Source organism: Magnolia sinica, chromosome 10 (assembly GCF_029962835.1).
Source record: "Magnolia sinica isolate HGM2019 chromosome 10, MsV1, whole genome shotgun sequence".
Classification (NCBI taxonomy): domain Eukaryota; kingdom Viridiplantae; phylum Streptophyta; class Magnoliopsida; order Magnoliales; family Magnoliaceae; genus Magnolia; species Magnolia sinica.
The window spans coordinates 29,596,668-29,618,221 of NC_080582.1; the positions used below are offsets into that span (position 1 = coordinate 29,596,668).

Here is a 21,554-nt window from a genome sequence, read left to right on the forward strand (position 1 = left end):
GGGACGCCTCGCCTGTCAGGACGCCGACTTGGATTTCGGCCTCCTCGCGTCGCCCTTCGGCTTCCGACAGAAGAGTCTGCAGCCGATGCGTCGAGGATAGCTCCTTGCCGGCCTTAATCAAGCAGGGAGCGAGTTCAAGAAGCACCCTTGCTGCATGGCTGACGGTTTGCGATGACGGGGCGTTGTAGAGCCTCACGAACTCTCTTTCGCCCCCGTGGGCTAAGGCCCAGGGAACCATCCCCGATACCACTTGCTGCAGGACAGACGGCCCTTCCTGGTTCGTCTCCTCCCCTCTGGAGGATGCGGTCCTCGTCTCACCTTCCCCTCTGGAAGACGCGGCCCTGGTCTCTTCCTCCCGTCTCGGAACGTCCGTCTCAACGTTTGCCGAGTCGGGTGCCGCCTGAGGTTCCGAGGCAGCAACCGCCGTTTCTTCAGCCCTTTCTTCTAGGTCGGGAATTACGACAACGGGAGGGGCAGAAGAACTCGCCGGCTCTTTTCCTTCCGCACCGCCCTTTGCCTCTTAGGCGGCCGAGGCTCCGACAGAAGAGCTGACCGCGGAGGAGCCTTCAACTTCGTGACCGCCCTAAGGGGAGGACGAGCTCCAGTCATTTCTGAGGGAGCCGGCTCGGGAACAATCCTGAGGTTAGGACGGGCTTCGGGCAGATCTAAAAAAAAAAAAAAAAAAACGAAGTAAGTCAGGGGAAATTCGGAAAATTCAGAAGATACATTTTCAGTTACCTGTGACTTCCGAATCTAGACCTGCAAGATGAAGGCGCTCCGGCTGTAAAAGCTCCTTCCAAGATCTAGCTGCCGGATCCAACGTCCTCAACTCTTTGATCCGAGCCGAGGCACTGGAGCCGAGCTTCGGCCGCTTCTTCGGGATATCTGCTAGACACAAGTCCTTCAGACTCAGAATATTACGAAAAATGAAAAGGGGCGAGAGAGAGAAAACCCAAGTCACCTGCCCTCTGGAATGTCCGAGGAACACGAGCCTCGCAGGGCCCGGACTCATCCATCTCCCAGCGACCACATGCCCAAAACCAACGCTCTCTCCAATGTTTGTTGGAAGTGGGAGGGTCAGTGATCAGGGAACCGCCTCCGCCTCGCCAAGCAGCGAAGACGTAGAAGCCAGGGTAGTTCGGATTCACCCGCACTTGATACAGGTGGAGAAATTCGTCGACTGTAAGCGGTGGCTGTTCCATCTCGGCCCACAACACCGCACACCCGAATAAGTTCCTCCACCCATTCGGGACTATCTGCCGGGGCAATCTGAATGCGAGACAATACTCCCCGGACAATGGCCTGAAGGGGCAGACGCAAGCCGCATTGCATTGACACTTGGTAAATGGCGACCGCCCCAGCAGGAGGGTGATCCGGCAAGTCATTTGGACGGGGGAGATAGGTGATGACCGACTCAGGGATATGATACCCGATTCGGATTCTGTCTAAGTCCGCCTCAGTTAAAACTGAGGGAACCGGACCACTTAAATCTTCCCCCGATCCTTCTCCTTCAGACTCGGCATGCGTCGGTTCATCGACAGGAACTGGATCGGAGGTTCCCTCGGCAATCAACATTTCATCTTCTTCCTCCTCATCTTCCTCCATGCCCCTCGGGAAGTTAGGCCTTCCCGGGCGGGTTAATAAAGACGACCCACCACGAGAAGGAACGACAGAAGCAGGGCGCTCTGCCGGAACTTCAGTGACTCTCTCAGATAGAAAAGCAGCGTTGGCATCCACTGCTATCTCCGTCAGTAAGGAAGGCGATTCCGCAACATTTCAAAAACGTTGCGCTTCGCCTTCGTCTCCGGAAGCTCCCCCCTGGGGACTTCGAGAACCCCTATCCGCCATTATTATCTAATAAAGAGGAAGGAGAAACTCACCGGAGGGAGAAAGGAAAACGGAAATGGCGGAAGGAAGCGCTGACGGTTAAGAGAGAGGAAAGGAAGAAGATGAAAGTCTGAGAAGGCTCTAAAGGGAATGGAAAGTAGGAATGACAATAGAAGTTCAAAATGCGGGACCCCCACCAATTTATAAGATTACCATACGGCGGGAGTAATTAATGAGGAAATGATTCGACGCCTGCATCGATTCCCCCACTCGACACGTGGCGCTCGTCGACTGACGACAATAACGCCCTTGCTACGTGTCCAACCCTCATTGGCGGGATAAGCGATTTGACGGCTGACGGCGCATGCGATGTCAGGAACCGAACTGCCTCCCGTCAAAGGCGACATGGAACGCATTAAATGACCACCTACTGTCTCGGACTGGGTTGTGAACCGACTCAAAACTCGCTACTCCTAAGTGTCATATGAAACACACGGAGTAGGGGGGCTTACTGTTGGGAATAAAAGATATAAGTCCGTAGATTCGGACTTAATGCCTCGGCCGCCTAAGAATGTGCCGAACCCGAGGCATGATTCGCAAAACCGAGACAAAGGTTAAGTCGGTTCCGACGACAAAGGTTGAGTCGGTTCGGACGACTCATCCGCACTCCGGGCATGCGTCGGGCGGACCACCTTACCAGATCGGCCATCGCAAGATCAAGCCTCATCCCGGATATCTTGGGATAAGATCTCCAACCCCGAAGCTCACGGGATCGGATGAAGGCTCCAGATGGGCACGACCCAAATCCCCGGGATACTAGGAGAAGATCCCGCGCACAATATCAGGAAGAGAATCCTCGTGCGATTAAATGCCCCAGCAGCTATAAAAGAGGGACCCCGATCACCCTGAAAGGTACGAAAGAAATTCTCTCTAAAAAGCTCCCCAATACTCTTAGACCCAGAATCCAGGCCTGACTTTGGCATCGGAGGGTCCCCTGCTCAAGCCAGGGTCTCCTTTGTCCCCTTTTTGTGCAGGTACACGAAGATCCAAGAGGAGGAACCGGACATTTGCATCAACACACCGCATCTTCTTCATTCATTGGAAGATGTTTCTAACCATATTTAATTTTATGTCCTGCATCAAATCCACTCATCAGAAGAGCCAGACCTGTGTGAGGAAAATGGTCAGTTGAAAAATCACTAATTGTCCCAGATTGTCCCATCAGAAGGGCCTGGCTGCTGGCACTGGGCAATGTTCACATTGAGTCTCACTTGGTAATGGCCCGGATCTCCTACACGTTTGCAACACAAGCTGTTGCTGCAGTTGCTTCTTGGGTCTAAATTCTCATGAGTGGAATCATATGATCCTACACCGACGCCCTGAACAATTTATTGGGCTTTTGAATCTCAACAATTTGCGCTCATGGTTCTCTAATCCAGACCATTGGTGTTTTTCGTCCTACTGTTTATTGACATACCACCAAAATGTCGCAGATTGGAATGTCGAAGTCACCGAACTTGGGCCTTTACACAATTGAATGGAGTCAGTTGCTGTATCTCTCTTTTCAACCATCTATTTGCTGGCAGCAAATGGAAACTCCTCTTTGGACAAGAGCTATCAAAACATAAAACTAGACCAGGACCATTTCACAAATTTCCACATGAATTGGACAGATCGTTTAAGTAGGTTAGATGAGGTCAATATTCCTTGGAATGTTGTTCACATGGGATGAACAAGATCTATTCTCTTTGAAATCACTCGGAGTAGGTTTTGGTTTGCTCAACAGGGCCTAGGTATCGATTCCACCAATGTTGTTTGTTGGACAGCATTGCCATAGAGATTCTAATGTATGACCATCGTCTTGCAAGCATGCATTTCATTCATATGCAGTCAGCCGAAAGAATGATTACTTTTTAACTTCAGTTGGTCCATCAAGGCCTCCTTATCACAGCAATCTGCCACCAACAATCAAAAGGTCCCCACAGCCTATCTGGGTTATAAGAAGGCCCAGCGCTAAAACCATCCAGTAAGATCTGGTTGGCCTGATTTGATGCCTATCAGATTTTGGGTTGCAGTGAAACTCATGCAGTTTGATCAGATTATGGACCTACATGCGAGCACTAATCATGCCTACAATGTTCACATGACTAACTAGGCAGTGATAATCACTAAAATTCATATGTGTTTCATCCTTTATTTATAGCAGTTATATCTATATGTCTCATGAAAGGCCACACACTTTGTATTGTACATGATGTGTCCTGATGACACTAGAGCACTACTTGATTACTACTTTTAAGCAATTTTGGCTATGGACCCACTTCTCTCTGTAGGTGATTTGCCACAATGTCAGCTTATAGGCTTTCTCTAGCCATCTAGAATTTAGGTGGTTGCTGTCTTAACAAGCCAGGCAAGGACGTTGGGATGGTGAAATAGCTATTTTAATTGTTGTACAAAGCCTGCAGTTTTTGTTTCCTGCATGGTGTTTCGAGGCCTTCCAACTTCTTCTTCTTCTTCTACTTTTTTTTTTTTTTTTTTTTTTTTGCCCATGTTCTTCCTGTTGGTGGGTCTGTTTGGCCTTTTTTCCTATAGTGGAAGCTAAAGGAAGTTCTGCCTTCTTTATGTGGTGCGCCCATTTGGGCTTGTTGTCACGAATCAGGTAGGGCCCCTACATTAGGCTGGTTCACTCACCAAGTGTGCCCGATAAATGGACTCACATGGTATTTGAACAATCTTTGTCATCTCCACAAAGCTGACTGGAATTGGTGTGCTGGTTTGTCCACAAAGCGAGTGGACCTGGTGTGCTAGCTCAAACATTATGTTTGTTGCAGTGGACTCGGCTGTGTTGTTTTTCTGTTTTTCTGTGTTTTGATGCTGGGTGCATTGTAAGGCGAAAAGGTTGAATGCGTACAAACGAAGTATAACAGTAACCAAAGCAATGAAAAGGAAATGGAATCAGCTGAGTGGCATTGGGTGACACAACAGTATCGGTGCCTATTTGCCGTGGGTGAGCCTACAAACATCCGGTCTACAATTTGGGTGGGTGATGGAATGTGGTCCTGCATGCATCACCATTGCAAATGTAGGATGTGAGCCTGATTCACTCCTGACCATGGATCCGATGGTAAATGGATTATAGCCTGCAAAATTCATTGCCAGAGAGCCAAATGCACATGGAGTAAGCAGGTGAAAGGTGAACTTAGCATATGATCCATCCAACTGGTGGTTCACCCCTCTAATAAGCCAAAAAAGATCGGTGGACAAGGATGAATAGTTCACCTGGGACACTAAAAAAGGATGATTTTTTTATTTTTATTTTTAATCATGGGGGGTTGGCAGGTGCTCGAACAATGGAAACCAACTTGTAGGGACGGTGTAGATAAAACCATTCGACTAAAGTATCTAGAGTTATAAAGAAAAAGGAACAAATTTTGAATTTTCAAATATGAAAAAATCCTTCCAATTTGATTTGTTTCTACAATTAAATAATTTTTTCTGCATCCTCATTTGTTTCAATTCTTTAAATTATATAGAAGGGAGTTATTTGATACTTTGGTAGAATATGCCAATATTATTCACTAGAATAAGCTACAGGTTGTTATTGTTTTTTTCTTTTCTTTTCTTTTTTCTTCTTCATTTATAAATAGTAATTTTTGTGCCCTCATATTTATTTTCGTAGCTTTTGGTTAACCGAACTCATTTTCTGGAGAATTTTCTGGAAGTTACTAGTTATTGGTTGACTATATACAATCAGATTGATGATTATGGGCAAGAAGAGAAGTGGAGAATGAAGAAACGGGTCTTTGCTTTCATTGATGTTGAGAAACTTGGATCCATCACATTTAGACAGGTAATCTACTTGATTTTGTGCCATTTGATAAATGTCATTTCTTGTAGAGGTTCCTCAAATGAGTTCTACAAAATCCACTTGTTTGTCTTTTTAATTTTTTGAAACTTTTTAGAATTTGAAAAAAAATTGCTTCACGCAAATGACTACATCCATTTGTAAAGTTTTCAAAGAAGCTTGACAGGAACTGCAGGCAACAATCTTTTATTGTGAAAACAATATCAAATCATTTGTGATCAGCATTACTTGTGTGCTTTTGTCAGCTGTTCCTGTGACAACAGGCGTATCACATGAAGAGGAAATCTTGACGAAATTGCCTACATGATGAGTTGCACTTCTATTGGACATGGAAAAACACCCATCGTTCAGCCATTTTGTTGGTTGGATATCTTTGATAGATCACTTTCCGCAAATTGCATGGATTGGGAGATCCTAGCCACCAAGATGATGGATCATTTGCACTATCATAGACCATTTTGCCAACATTTCTCAAAAACCAATTACTACACTAATTGGATGCATCAGCAGGAATTCCCAACCGGGACCCAACCAAATGATCTCTCCAGGTCATTGTGCCGATGTCCAATTTGAGTGCAGTTCACATTCAAGGAAACCTGGTACTCTGCGTGTAGGCTAGGTCTCCCATTTTTCTAGTAAAATGTTCTTGCCAAATCGAGATTCAAGCTCACAGCATGACCCATTGATGAAATTTCGAGATTGTTTCCAATTGATTAACCCACAGTTCTTGCTCGAATCAGCCCATATAATGAAGCAGCCATTGTTTCAGCAAGCTTGCACAACAACCATTAATGGTTGTGATGACGAAGGCAAGGGTTACATCACAAACCAACAGGTAATATCTGCTCTGTTGTTTTCCTGTAACAAGCTTTTTGCCTTTTTTGCTCCCTTGTCTCTGATCCTATTGTGTGCACCATTAGGAGATGCTATCCATTCTGCAATGCCAAGCATGAATGATGATAATGTAAGTATGCGCAGAAGCAACTGCTCTTATATTCCACCATCCCAATTTGGGTTCTGAAACAATTGTTCATGGATGCAGGTATCTGAGCTATTCAACTTGTTTGACAGTGACAATGATGGTGCTGTTAGTTCCGACAATTTCATGGCTTGCCTAAGAAGGAACCCATTGCTTGTTGCGCTCTTTGCTTCTAATTCGATGCATTGTGGCTTGATAGAAGGTGGAAAGCTAGTGATTGCATGATGATTATATGGGCATATTAAAGTCCCTGTGAAATGCTTGATGATTGGCTTCTAATTCAACACTGTGTGACTTACAATAGGTGGGAAGCTAGAGGTTTTATGATGAACATATGGGAATATGATTAAATGAAATGAACTATGTTTGGCTTATCTTGAAATGAAAGTATTGTAACAAGGCTATTGCTTTTGATCATTTTTATTTTATTTACATAACCAAAAAAAAAAAAAAGCTGATTGGAAATTCACACAAATGATGATTGCTTAGGTGCTGTTATTTTCATGTATTACAACAAATTGGCCAAAAAAGGGAGGGAAATACATCATATACAAATGCTTTCTCTATATTACAGCACACTTGTCTCTAGTTTTGGATTCCGGCTTTGATGAAGAGCTATAGCTGCTCCTTGGCCCTTGCAAGAAACAAACATCTCTTGTAAAAATGGCACATTTGTGGTTACATTCAATATGGGTGAGAGAGGATTCTTGAAGAATAATACACAGTAGCAATATGCTTAAGCTACGTACGGATGATATTTGTACCTAAAAGTACAATGAAATCCGTAGCAATATGCTAAAACCAACGACGGCTACAGATTCTAGAAATAAAGCTACGGCTACTATCCGTAGCTATTTCCCATTTTTCAGAAACAAAAAATTTATAAAAATGGTGTCTCTTACCATTGCTGGTAAATGTCCTGATTGATCAACTCATCTAAACTAATACAGATAAAGACTTCATGGCTTACAAACGCATAACAGTAAGGATGAACATGATAAAAGGAGAAATAATGCACGAAAAGAAGAAAGAAAAAACCACAACAAAAAAGAGGGAGTAGACAACTTACTGTTTAATTTTATTTTTTAAAACTTTTCCTTCTTTTCTTCTCTATTTAATCTGCCAAAACAAAGAAGAAGGGATTGAGAAAATGGAAGTAATGAAGATAAAAGTAAACCCAATCAATAGACTAAAGAAAAATACAACAATGAAATTAAAATTCCAAATGAAAGCGGAATTCCAACGAAAAATTCCAAAGAAAACCCAATTCAGCTACAAATTATAGATCGTTGTCATTCCAAAATTACGACTGGATAATAAGTTACAAAAACAATAAGCAGCACAAAAGATTAATTTATCCAGCGGCATCAAATTGATCAGATAATTGGAATAGTCCAACCATAGAGTCAACTACAAGTCAAAATTCTTGTCAATTACAAGAGATGAACTGATAATTTGAAGATATACCTTCCAACTGGTATGTTCTTTGAATTTTTGCAGTTGAGGCCCTAGGAATTTATAAACCCAAAATGAAAGTTACCGTTTCCTAGCATTGGAGAGCCAAATTTAAAGAAAAAAAAAAACAACCAAATGCCATTTCAGAGCCTTCAAGAAAGAAAGGGGGAAAAAATGAAAAAAGAAAAAAGAAAAACCCACTTGAGTTCTTTGGCCTCTGTACCATAAAGCTTGAGTTGTGTTTCAAGACCATGGCTCCCACTCGAATCACCTCCACTATCAATCAACCGCACTTAAACTTCATCACTCCTAGTCCCAAGCAATATGGTCAATTTGTATTCTACAAGTCAAATGATGGTGATATAGTCAGTGTCCTCAGGTTTGAATGGCTAAAGAAAATGAAAACTCAAAGCTAATTAACCAAGTTCTATGGTTTCTTCCTCGAAACCTGCAGCAGAAGACCAGATTCATGAAGTTAGAAATTAGAATGGAAAATCCAAGGTACTAATCCAAATAGGCCTGGAAAAAAAATACTTAATATTCATACTTTTTTGGAATCTTAAATAGTGTTAAATAGTATGAAATGAGGTCAATTTAAGTTCGAGTCCTATGGGGCTTTTGCCTTTTCTTGTTTTGTGAATCAGGCCACAGGCTGGAATTCTAGACAGAGTTGCAGGCTGCAGATTAGTTACCTTATACCTACAATAAATAAATCTTATTGTTTTCTGGTTTATGGTCCATCCACGTGGTGGCCCGCCAAGTAAACTGCCCTGATCACAATGAAGAAGTGGCATGTGTACGGTAGAGATGTTTTCCACACTTCAGGGACCTCCAATGCAGTATAAAAACACCAATAAATAATAATAATAATATAACAATGAAAAATACAACCTCATTTGACAGCCAGAAGCTAGATTCCATCACATTTTCTAACCTGATATGAAAAGATATGAGTGCCAAAAAATCAAGGTACCAGTTAATCATTTCAAGCATAAAGAAAAAAAAAAACAAACACACACACACACACACACACAAAAAAAAAAAAGAAATCCATTTTTATAGCAAATAACTATTCTATTTCAATTAAAAACAAAACAATAACAACAATAGTAACAGAACTTAACATCATACCAAGAGGAATTACTAAGATGTTGTTGAAACTCTAGATTCCATCAAAATTTCCAATCTGGCCATTAAGACACTAAACACAATTCAACTATTTGAGAACATAAATATCCATTTCAAAAAAAAAAAACCAACAAAAACAATATGATTATGTTGCTCAAATGCTACTTGCACAATGTTACCAATCCAACACTGAAAATCATAATCTTCACTTAAAAAGTAATCATTCTTTCGGCTGACTGCATATGAATGAAATGCATGCTTGCAAGACGATGGTCATACATTAGAATCTCTATGGCAATGCTGTCCAACAAACAACATTGGTGGAATCGATACCTAGGCCCTGTTGAGCAAACCAAAACCTACTCCGAGTGATTTCAAATAGAATAGATCTTGTTCATCCCATGTGAACAACATTCCAAGGAATTTTGACCTCATCTAACCTACCTAAACAATCTGTCCAATTCATGTGGAAATTTGTGAAATGGTCCTGGTCTAGTTTTATGTTTTGATAGCTCTTGTCTAAAGAGGAGTTTCCATTTGCTGCCAGCAAATAGATGGTTGAAAAGAGAGATACAGCAACTGACTCCGTTCAATTGTGTAAAGGCCCAAGTTCGGTGACTTCGACATTCCAATCTGCGACATTTTGGTGGCATGTCAATAAACAGTTGGACGAAAAACACCAATGGTCTGGATTAGAGAACCATGAGCGCAAATTGTTGAGATTCAAAAGCCCAATAAATTGTTCAGGGCGTCGGTGTAGGATCATATGATTCCACTCATGAGAATTTAGACCCAAGAAGCAACTGCAGCAATAGCTTGTGTTGCAAACGTGTAGGAGATCCGGGCCATTACCAGGTGGGACTCAATGCGAACATTGCCCAGTGCCAGCAGCCAGGCCCTTCTGATGGGACAATCTGGGACATTTGGTGATTTTTCAACTGACCATTTTCCTCACACAAGTCTGGCTCTTCTGATGAGTGGATTTGATGCAGGACATAAAATTAAATATGGTTAGAAACATCTTCCAATGAATAAAGAAGATGCGGTGCATCCCACATATGAATGTTGCTGGTTAGGAAAAAAACAAAGAAAATACCAAAAAACAGAGGCCAAAAAAAAAATATATTAAAAAAAAAAAAACAGAGGCCTTACCTGTAACGCTCAATCTGAGGTCTGCACAGCGTGGTGGTAGGGAATGAGGGAGAAAGAGGTGGAGGCGGGCGTGGCTGGTAGTAGGGATTGAGGGAGAGAGGGAGAGAGACAGGTGGAGGCGGACGTGGCTGGTGTTAGGGATTGAGGGAGAGAGATGCTGCACGGGATGTAGCTGCTTTGGGGATCCAGAGAGAGAGAGAGAGAGAGGGCTGCACGAGTATGCCTTCAGCTGAGTAAAACTTTCTATTTGGAGGGCTGTGTACATCCTCGCCCTCAATGAAACCGGTATGACCGGTTCTACGGCGGTGAACGGATGGCCGTTGGTTTCAAAATGGCTCCATCCGACGGCAAGCAAGTTGACAGCGCTCGACCTTACAGAGTGCTTCCGTAAGGTCGAGCGTATAGTACCTTTTCCCATATATATATATATATATATATATATATATATATATATATATATATATTGGGTTAGCTTGTTAGTACACACCCATGTCATTACACACTCCACTTTTCCTAGACCAAAGATGTAACCTTTACATTTTTGGTGTAGTGAACATTGGCCGGGCCGATCATAAAAGACTAGAATGAGGCAGCCTAAACGCACAAGGTCAGGCAACCTATCATCAAGTAGAGATGTCCACAATTAATGGAAGGGTCGTCACCCAAACACAATTGTGGAGCAGTGACGACATCATTCCAATTTGATGTGATAGTCTCGTAGCTATCTTGATTACTCATTGGTCGATATAGGGAGGCTCGTCACCCTAAAGTAAGTCGATAGTATAGACACAACTTCACATACTACCATGCCCAGCTCTTGAGACTTAGGAATTATACCGTTAATGGTTATTAATAGGCCTCTCATGGGCATAAGGTGTTCTAGATTCGGGCAGTTGAAACTGCTCTTGAAACTATTGTCTCCCAAACATTACCCAACTAGGAAGTTACACTCAAGTGACTGTTCGAATCTGGCCCCTACAAAACAGAAAAAGAGCCTTGGTGGACCAACCCCGATAGAAGCATCTCTAATTCTCAATGGTCTGGTGTGTATGGGCTGGGCCCATCTAATTTTTATTTCCCAGCATATTTAGGGTCTGTGGGAGCCACCATAGACGCTCGCCATTGGTTGGGTGAAATGTCCAAAAGGCCTGCCCAATTCTGCCAAAAAAATGAGCCACATGCTCTTATGGGCCACACCACATGAAACACTAGTTACTGCATGTTATAAACCTTTCATGAGCCAAACAAGTTTCAGATGAAGCTGATATTTGTTTTTTCATCTACTCTGAGTATATCAATGGCTTGGATGTTCAATAAACATTACGGTGGATGCTAAGAAGTATTTAATGGTGAGCTTTTAAGGAACACTGTTTAATGTTGATATTAATGTTTTCCCTTCATCCATGTCTGTATCATCTTATGAACATGTTGGATGACAAATAAACATGATTGTGGGCCCTACAAAGCATTCAATGGTGGAATTCATTATTCCCTCTATTTTCTGTGGTATGGTCCACTTGAGCTTTGGATATCTTAAATTTTGTGCTCAACCATTAAAATGAGCTAAAAAAAAAAAAAAAACAGATGGACAGCTTGGAGAAAACATATACTTCATGATGGGGCCCACATAGCGTGAAGAGCATGTCGGAAAATACCTCTGCAGAATGACATTCAAAGGCACGGCATGAGGATCGTTTAAAAGCACAACATCAGAACCACAAAGTGTCCTGTGCGGTGAAAAAATGAGGGTGGCCACCTTGATGTATGTGTAAAATCCAGCTACACCACATGAGTCACCCTACCTTCGGCCCTGGACGGATATTTCAGTGAATTCAATGAATCTAGTGGACCACAATAGCAGAGAGATGGTAAGACAATGTTAACCCTTGAAAATATATCACTTTGTGTGGCCCTCATGAATCACTTGTGTGTATGATTTTTGCTCTTTATCCTTAAATTTTTAATGGTACATTGAATTGCTGGATCAGATTTCATATAAATATCACAACGGACCGCATAAAAATGAAGAGTTATAGGACGTTTTTAATGGTTGTCATTGAATCACCGCTCTCCTTCATTGTGGTCCTCCTGAGATTTGTATGGGCCTTTTTTTCATGATAACCTAAAATAATGATGAAAAATGGATGGACGGCATGGATAAAACATATACTTCATGGTGGGCCTAACAAACATGATGAGAATGAAAGAAAATATCTGTGCGAATTGACATTACAAATCTTTGCATGAGGAGCATTTAAAAGCTAGCATTAGGGCCCGGCCGGTTCAACCTGATCGACCTGACATCAGGTTGGGCTAGGGCAGGATGTATGGGGTTCGGGACTTCGGCTATAGAAACACCAACCTAATAAAACTTGGGTTGGGTTGCCTGACCCAACCTGAACCGATCGATATATAAGTTACTTATAAATTATAATTGAGTGAAGATCATTTGTGTTGAAGGTACAAGAAATTTCAGTGCCGTCAGGTCTTATTAGTACATGTAATTTATGATGACTCAAGCTAACAAGATACGCCGGATTTTTATCTCCCAAACAGATTGTGTGCTACACAACATGACTTTTAAAGGAGTAGTTGTCCTATATTTTAGCTTGTTTATTTAGAAAAAAAGAAGTTCTTTACAGTAGATAATTACATATATAATTAATAAATAATACATATAAAAAATAAGATGTGTATTGAAATATAACATACTAATGTCATAACAAAAATATTAGTAGTTATCCACTGGTCCAACTCGACCGAGCCTGCTCGGGTTGGGCTTGGGTTGAGAATCCCTAACCCGAGGTTGGGTTGGATTGGGTTGGGTTAGGGTTAAGGTATAGGAACTTTGGGTTGGGCTAGGGTTGAGCACTAACCCAACCCAACCCGACCCGACCCGACCCGCCTGACTTCCAACCCTAGCTAGCATCAAGTCAGTCAAAGCTTCCAATGCCATAAAAATTTGGGGTAGCCCATCTTGATGTATGTGTAAAATCCACCTAGAAAACAACGTGAGTCACCCTACTTTAAGACCGCGGCTGAAATTTTGGTCAATTTAGTGATTGCAGTGGACCATAATAATAACAGAGAGATTGTAAGACATTATTAACCCTTAAAACTGTATCAAATTGTGTAGCCCATAATACCCATAATGTATGTCTTCATCCACTCCGACCATCCGCTTTGCCAGATCATTTTAGGCTATCGGCCCAAAAATGAGGTAGATCTGATTCTAAGATGGACCACACTAAAGGAAACAATGGGAATGATGCATACCATTGAAACCCACTGTGATGGCCCTTGTGGACCAAACCACAAGAAATAATAGTTGTTGACCATTCCAAACCTTTTATGGGCCAATGGAGTTTTATATATATTCCTTTCATTCAACCATAGGTTAGATGTTGGATAAACATTACGCTGGACGCTAGGACGTATTCAATGGTGACCGTTTAATGACTACTATTTCTGATGGTGTGGTCCACCTGAAATTTGTGTCTGCTTAATTTTTGGGACTATATATTAAAATATCCTGTAAAAATAGATGGGCAGCTTGGATATAAGATTAACAGATCAAGGCAGGCCCTACGGTCAGGATCTGACCCACACTTGAAGTGGATTGCCTTCTGAGCAATTCGGAAAGATTTTATGGTACTGAGTGAATTATTGGGCCCACTGTGAATATATGTGGCTTATCCGGGCTGTCCATCCAGTTTTTCATCTCATTTTATGGGTCCAGACCAAATTCGAAGCATAAACAAAGCTTAAGTGGAACACATTAAAGGAAATAGTGGGATAATGACATCCGTCATTGAAAACTTCCTAAGATCACACTGATTTTTATTTGTCATCAAACCTTTTCATGGGCTTACAAAGATATGGGATGAAAGGAAAACACAAATATCAACTTCATACATTATTATTATTATTTAAAAAAATAATAATTTTAAACTCCAAGAGGTTTTGGACTGTATACATTCAACTCACACTGTTTCCTTAAAAATTTAGGTGGGACCCACACGGTAAGAATAACACACTAAGTTGTTACCATAGTAACAAGTAATCCGCTACTTAAGTATAGATCACTTGAATTAATTGTTGTGGCACTGGGTGTTGTTCGTGACAAATTCACTCCATCCATCTTTTTTAAGAGCTCAGTTTAAGAAATGCCACGAAAAAATGAGGTGGACCCAAAACTCTGGTAAGCCACATGAGAAGGAAAATTGGGGAAGAAAGGCCTACCGTTGAAGGAAAACTTGCTCAGCTTCTTTTCGCACCTCAAACCAGCTTCATCCAAAATGAATTATTTGTTGGACAAGCCTGTAATAACATCATACCACTTCTCACCACTTTACCCATAATGATCGATAGTACATTGAACTCGTTTTAGGCGCCCCAGATGGTCCACATTCAGGCTGAATTTTGTCTCACACGCCTGTCATGGTTTGAAACCTAATCCAACTTAAGGTTACATTAGACTATGTCACCCCACTATACTCTTCCTAGGCTATACTAGAAAGACATCCATTTTGGCACCCTAAACAAAACCCATCCATGCTGAAATTTATCAAGTAAGATTATCATGTTCTAAGTAAGCTCCACACCAATTTTTAACCAAATCAGAATGAGTTAAGCTCATATCCGATAACTTCTCCCCAAGTCACCAATCCAGAGACAATGTAGGGTGAACTCAATTTTTTGAGCCCAAATGGACCCCATCAAATTCAAAATTTACCCGGCACCCCTGTCATGGTTTGAGGAAGCTCCAAACTTGTTTGGAACTGAATCTTACTAGCTTATGGTCAGATCAAACCATGTCACCCCCACTTCTTCAAACCTCGGTTAAAGGTGACAACGGTTTCGATACCTCAGACAGGCCCAATCCATGACAAAATTTCTCTGGTAAACCTATCATATTTTGAGTAAGCTCCACACCAATTTTTAGTTAAATTAGAACAACTTTTCATGACAGATTACTTCACTCCATTTCAGCCCTTACAAGTTAGATTAGGGTTAACTAAGTTTCAACGCCTCAAACAACCCTATCTAACTTAATCTTGATATTTTCTCTTCATCCAAGTCTGCTTGACCTTATCAAGGGGTCGAATCTATAGGATAAGGTCACAAAGACCAAGATGAAGAGACCACACGATTATCAGCTTTGTCCAAAAATTTTATTACCCATACAAAAAGATTCTAATGGTTATTATCCACTAGTTCCAGTCATGTGGTCCACTTGATACCCGATATTTGAATAAGCATGGTTCTGTTTTAAGATCATGTCTTAAAAATGACCTGAATAAAATGGTTGGACAGCACAGAGATAATATAAAATAATCAAGATGGGCCGCAAGTGAGGAGTGTCACACCACGAATTGTGTTACACGGGTAACACATGATATGCTCCTATCACCAACTTGTAATGTCATGTGAAAATTAAGTATGTCCTACCACTATAATCGGGATGATCTTTTTTTTTTTACACATGCACACACCACCACACACTCACGCCATCGTGGGATTTCACCACCTATGGGTACTCGAAGCCTCGATCAGGTGTTGAAACTCCTGAGAGTCTACCACCGGAGTAAGAGTAAGGACCCTGTTGGGAAGATCCTTGTTGTCTATTTAAATGTACCGATTATATTGTGATAATTCTATGAAAATGAGATAGATATAATGTTCAAGTGGACCATACCAGAGACATTTCTTTTAATGGTCAATAAATAAAAAAGTTTCGACACTTCCTATGGCCCACCTACTACTTAGATTAGCCTCATTTTTCTGCCCATAACCAAGAAGGACTTGAGAAAAGGTACCGAGGGTGTTATCACTGGATTTAATTAAAGCCGGCCTTCACAATCCAAGTTGCCAACCAAAATCTAGTGTCATAATTGTAATAAAAAGATTAAAAGAGGAGTGATTGTGAGTATCTGCTGAAAATCCCCGACCAAAGCTTTTAAGTACCTACTTTTATTGTGAAATTACAAAATTAACCTCTTTGTAAGATATGCTTAACTTACAATCGTGAGTATCGGATCTAGTCTCGAACTGAGGACCCATTTGCCGCCCTCAGACAGTTACCCAATCTGGTGGACCTTCGTCTAAGCAATGCTTATGTGGGGAAGCAGATAATTGGATGTATGCCAGAAGGATTTCCTAAGCTCAAGAGTTATTGGATTAACTGATATGGAAGAATTGGAAGACTGGTGTAGAATGGAAGAAGGTACTATGAAATCCCTACAATATCTTATAATTTCTAGGTGTCCTAAGTTAAAGAAGCTCCCAGATGGGTTTCTGCACCTTGTTGCCTTCCAACAAGTGAGTTTATGGGACATGGCAGAAGAATTCGTAAATCAGATAGAAGAGTAGTGGACCACTTCAAGGTCCAGCAAATTCCCAAGATTTCACATGTTCACCATGTTGATGGGCAATGTGTTGTAAGATAATCTTTCATGACCCATGAAATGAAAATGTCCCAATTGATCCTCTGCTGATTGAAGAAACAAGTATAATGCAATATTGAAGGGCTTTGGGGCAGCATTTTGATAGACAAAGCAGGGTTGGAAATATTAGAATTGATGATTTTGTTCTGTTCAAAGTTTGAATGTGAAGATATAGAACATTTTTAAGGTCCAATAGGCACTAAAATAGACAGGTGATTCCCACAAAATCTCCCTGATTAGAAGATCAAAGTCGTCCAACCTACATCTTGTTTACCAGTAGAATGTAGATCACTGCTTTAATGCCTTCTTTAATGTCTATTTCTATGCCATGGATTGAAGGCTAGGACTGTTTTATTAGGGAAATTATTGAGGAATCTCCAAGTCATCGCAGCTTCCATGACATCAATGGTGTAGATCACCGACCCATATGGGCCCAACTTGCACAGCCTAAACCCTCAATGATCATCTCATTCGGCACAGAAACATGTAATTAGAGTGTGCAATAAGCACACATATATATCGATTTGCATTCTGATAAACGGACATGCAGGTTTCAAACAGGAAAAAGTTGCATCAGATGGGTGTGCCAAGATGGACCAGAGAAGGCTCAATCCGAGGTGGAAGTGATCCGGACCATCAGAACCTTAAAACAGACATAACTTGCAAACTGGAATGAGTTATCTGACGTACCATATATGATTTTGGGGTAGGAGAAACTACTTTAGCCAGTTAACATGCTACAATGGGTTGCCCACGCCGAATTTACGAGATTCCATCATATCGATGGTCGAAAGTCCTTTTTATATCCATTTTTACTATTTATGGTAAGTTTTAGTTCGATCGTAACTTTTGATCCATTGAGTTTTAGGAGTTGTGTACAACATGAAAAGTGCTTAGAAATTTTAGGAAAATAACATGGTTAAGCAAATAGGACACTTGTTATTTTCGGCTGAAAACCATGAGGTCTGGTGGAAATCATGACCATCTATAAATAGTAAGTTTATTATTTATAGAGTTTATTATTTATAGTAAGTCAACATTTTTGAGAGTTTGAGTTGGAGATTAATTCTGAAACTTCTTCCTAGGGTTCATATCACTATTTAAGGGAATGTAAACTCATTTTTAACATTAATCAATTTATTTAGAATTTATTTCTATTTTTTATCTCTCCTTGTGAATTCTCAGAATCTCTGTGAGGAGTCTAGAGAAGCTCCGTAGATTCGGAGTAGCTATCCCTTTGAGGCAGACGGTGATTGACCTCATCATGCCCATCCCTGCGTCATCCAATCATCAAGCGGGCCACACATGTAAAAGCTGAATAATCATACACGCATAACCCAATTTCCAACACGCATGATATGTTTCATCTTATGCTAACTAACAAGTGGTTGCAGGTGATCATTACTAATTTTCTAAAAATTAGGCTCACACAATCATTGGGTGGGTCACACATGTATATGTCTATCTGATTAGACCACCTTCATACACACATAACCCAATTGCCAATATCAGAGATATGTTGCATCTTAAGCTAACCTACAAGTGCTTGGAGGTGACCATTGCTCATTTTCTAAAGATTATAAAAATGCTAGTGCAACCTCAAAAAAAGAACCAACTCAACACAATAAGTAGCTTTCACTAGTAAGAAAACAACAACCAACTTCATGAAGAAAATACAAGTAGTAGGGAAAGTAGCCACCCTCTAATTATAATTGCTAGAGCACGTAGAAATGATACCACATAGAAAGAGGTTTCACAAATTTTATTGAAAGACCAACAAGTCCCATGCTGGTATGGACTCCTCTCTAGGCTTTGAGGAGGTAAGCATCCAACTCAGTGAAGGTCTTGGATGCAAATTCCTGAAAGAGATTTGGGTCAGGAACATCTTCATTTGCCTTTTCATATTCAATACTCCACTTCGCCAAGCTGCCATCGCCCTTTGGCGTCACCTGGAAGGTGGCCTTGAATGTCTTGTAGAAGTTGATCAGATCTCCATCTATTACGCTGTAAGAGACCGTCTTTTTTTCTTCGTCTGCAGCCTCTATCTTCTCCTTGGAAGTTGTAATGATGGGAATTCCTGTACAAGACATTCATTCATCAAACCCATGAGGAAGAAACTGGAATTAAGATGAAATCAAAGCATTTTTTAGTAAGACATTTTATGCATTATTGCGACAAGATAACATTATACTTTTGAGGAATTCCACCGTCCTGATGCATTCAGGACTGTCCTAATGGAACAGTTTGCACAACTTGAATCCATGGTTTGGAAATCCACCCATTCATTTGATGGGACCCTGATGTAGGACGGGTCGTGGAAGCTTTTATGTCCAAGATGGACTAAAGAATGCCCAATAGGAGGTAGAAGTGATCATCGCAGTCAGAACCCTAAAACAGGCATATCTCGTAGACTGAAATAAGTTATTCGAAGTAGTATATATGATTTTGGAGTAGGAGAAGCTACTTTGCCCACTCCCCGATTGCGAGATTCCATTAGAACGAAGGTTGAAACTCTATTTTATTTTCGTTTTTATTATTTATAGTAAGTTTTAATTCGATCATAACTATTAATTCTTTGAGCTTTAGGACTTCTGCCCAACATGAAAATGGCTTAGAAATATTAGGATAATAGCGTAGTTAGGACAAATTGTATACTAATTATTTTTGGCTGAAAACCATGAAGTCTAGTAAAAATCACTGTTCGTATGTTATTATCCACTTGATATTTGGATATGCTTCTTTTTTGGAATAATGCCCTAAAATGATCCGGAAAAACGGATGGACCGCTTGGATACATAATATATAGGCCCCACGGTAATTAATGGCAGCACCGTCTTGGGCGAGGCCGGGTCTCACCTAATCCACGGCAGAGATTTGCTAGATTACATCCCAGCTTGGGTAGTTTTGGGTAAACGCGCGGGAAGGCCTGGTAATCCGTGGACTTACTGGGTCTTACATAAGGGATAGGCCAGATGCCGAAAACCACGTTGCTAGGACAATGACGACCATTAGATCAAAGATCTTTTTACCATCAAAGATACACAAATATATATATATATATATATATATATGTGTGTGTGTGTGTGAAATTTTATTTTTTTAGGGTGGTGGTCCATCGCCTATCCATTGTGCGGCCAACCTATTTGACTGGTCCCAAGCGTCACCCATGTGTCTTAGGATTGAGAGTAAAATCTCTTGGGTGGCCATTGAGGTTTATGGTATTGGTCCCCTCACTAGAACCAACTGAAGTGTATCACAACACATGAGCATGTTTATACACACGTGTCCACTCATGCATGAAAGGATCCACATGTATATCATATCATAGTTACCTTCAGCAAAATGGACGAGCCTGACAGAACCGACACTGTTGCCATCTCCTTCAAGGATCTCAATGCTCTTGTACTGCTGAGGAAAGACCTTGGGGAAGAGGTCTTTGGAATCCTTGATGGCTCCCCAGAACTTGTCTGCAGGAGTCTTTACCTCCACTTCCAAATCAAGCTTACCTCCCATACTTTGAAAACAAAAATGAGAGAGAGAGAGAGAGAGAGAGAGAGAGAGAGAGAGAGAGAGAGAGAGAGAGAGGTGAAAACAAAAATGGAGGTAGTTCTAGCATCTTTGTACTGGTTATTATATAGTGCTTTTGGTTTCCTACGTTGGGTGTCTTTCATTAAGTGCTGATTCAACGACCATCTACCCACTCGTCGGTGGAATATAATGTGGACGACAAAATGGATATGAGGTGTGCTGGAATGCATCCGGATTAATTTCAATAAGATACACTGGGACCCTGGCCGTTGGATTTGGTTTTGTTTTTCAATGACTCAAACCGTTTATTTGACAGGTTCACATTGGATGTGGCATGCTTGATAAATCTGTCAGATTGAATATTTCAACCCTTTGATTGTATAAAGATTATGGTGACCGTTCATGTTCAATGTAAAAAATCTAAATCATCTAAAGGTTAAAATAATCTAATTAAGAACCAATATTGAAAATAAGACTCGTCTCATTAACAGTGTGGATCATTGAAAGATGATCCCGATTCAAAGGCTCAAGTCCTGACTTATTGTATTAATATTGCAATGCTTGGATGTACACTTGAATAGCTACATTGTATATGCAGATGGACTCTCCTGATCACTTGAATAACTAAATTGTGGATATAATTAAATCTGATATTTCTTTTGTGCATCCCCATCCATCATAAGGACCATCATATACACTGTTTGAGCCATTAATAAGGAAACCATAGAACCCCTAAATTCCCAATGAACGTTTTGCAAAAGGCAAATGTGCTCTAGCAAACCTCTAGTTATCAAGAGGTCCCCAAGTATCGACAAGTGGATCCCACATATTCAATGGTCCACGGGTGTCATTGATACTCCCAAATCTCTGACTACACCCATATATATAGTATCCATTAGAATCATAATCAAAATTGAAAACAAATTCCGCACTTACACAATTCTACCCGCACACTTGATGGCACCTTCGATGGTATTCAACGTCATCGAATAACCATTTGGTATTTTACTCGATGACATCAAACTCCTCCTATGGCATCAAGTAGAACACCACTAACTATCCAACAACTAACATGAGATTTCTGACAAATTTGAAACATTAACAACAGTAGTAGCCACTTAACCGAACATTGCGATCATCAAAGACTTCCTACCATATTCAATATTCTTCCCAG

At 40.9% G+C, this 21,554-nt stretch overlaps 2 protein-coding genes across 2 annotated transcripts; one reads left to right on the forward strand and one right to left on the reverse strand.

Moving 5' to 3' along the window:
* The first annotated feature begins 3,101 nt into the window (after positions 1–3,101).
* Positions 3,102–7,001, forward strand: LOC131258254 (lysophospholipid acyltransferase LPEAT2-like). The gene is made up of 3 exons (XM_058259435.1): positions 3,102–5,677; positions 6,417–6,656; positions 6,735–7,001. Exons 1-3 carry the CDS (start codon positions 5,615–5,617, stop codon positions 6,894–6,896), a joined length of 465 nt encoding a protein of 154 aa, XP_058115418.1. The 5' UTR covers positions 3,102–5,614; the 3' UTR covers positions 6,897–7,001.
* Positions 7,002–18,468: 11,467 nt separating this feature from the next.
* LOC131258255 (MLP-like protein 423) lies at positions 18,469–20,434 on the reverse strand. Its single transcript, XM_058259436.1, has 2 exons — positions 20,185–20,434; positions 18,469–18,929 (listed from the first exon to the last, which is right to left on the reverse strand). Exons 1-2 carry the CDS (start codon positions 20,363–20,365, stop codon positions 18,658–18,660), a joined length of 453 nt encoding a protein of 150 aa, XP_058115419.1. The 5' UTR covers positions 20,366–20,434; the 3' UTR covers positions 18,469–18,657.
* Between the last annotated feature and the right edge of the window lie 1,120 nt (positions 20,435–21,554).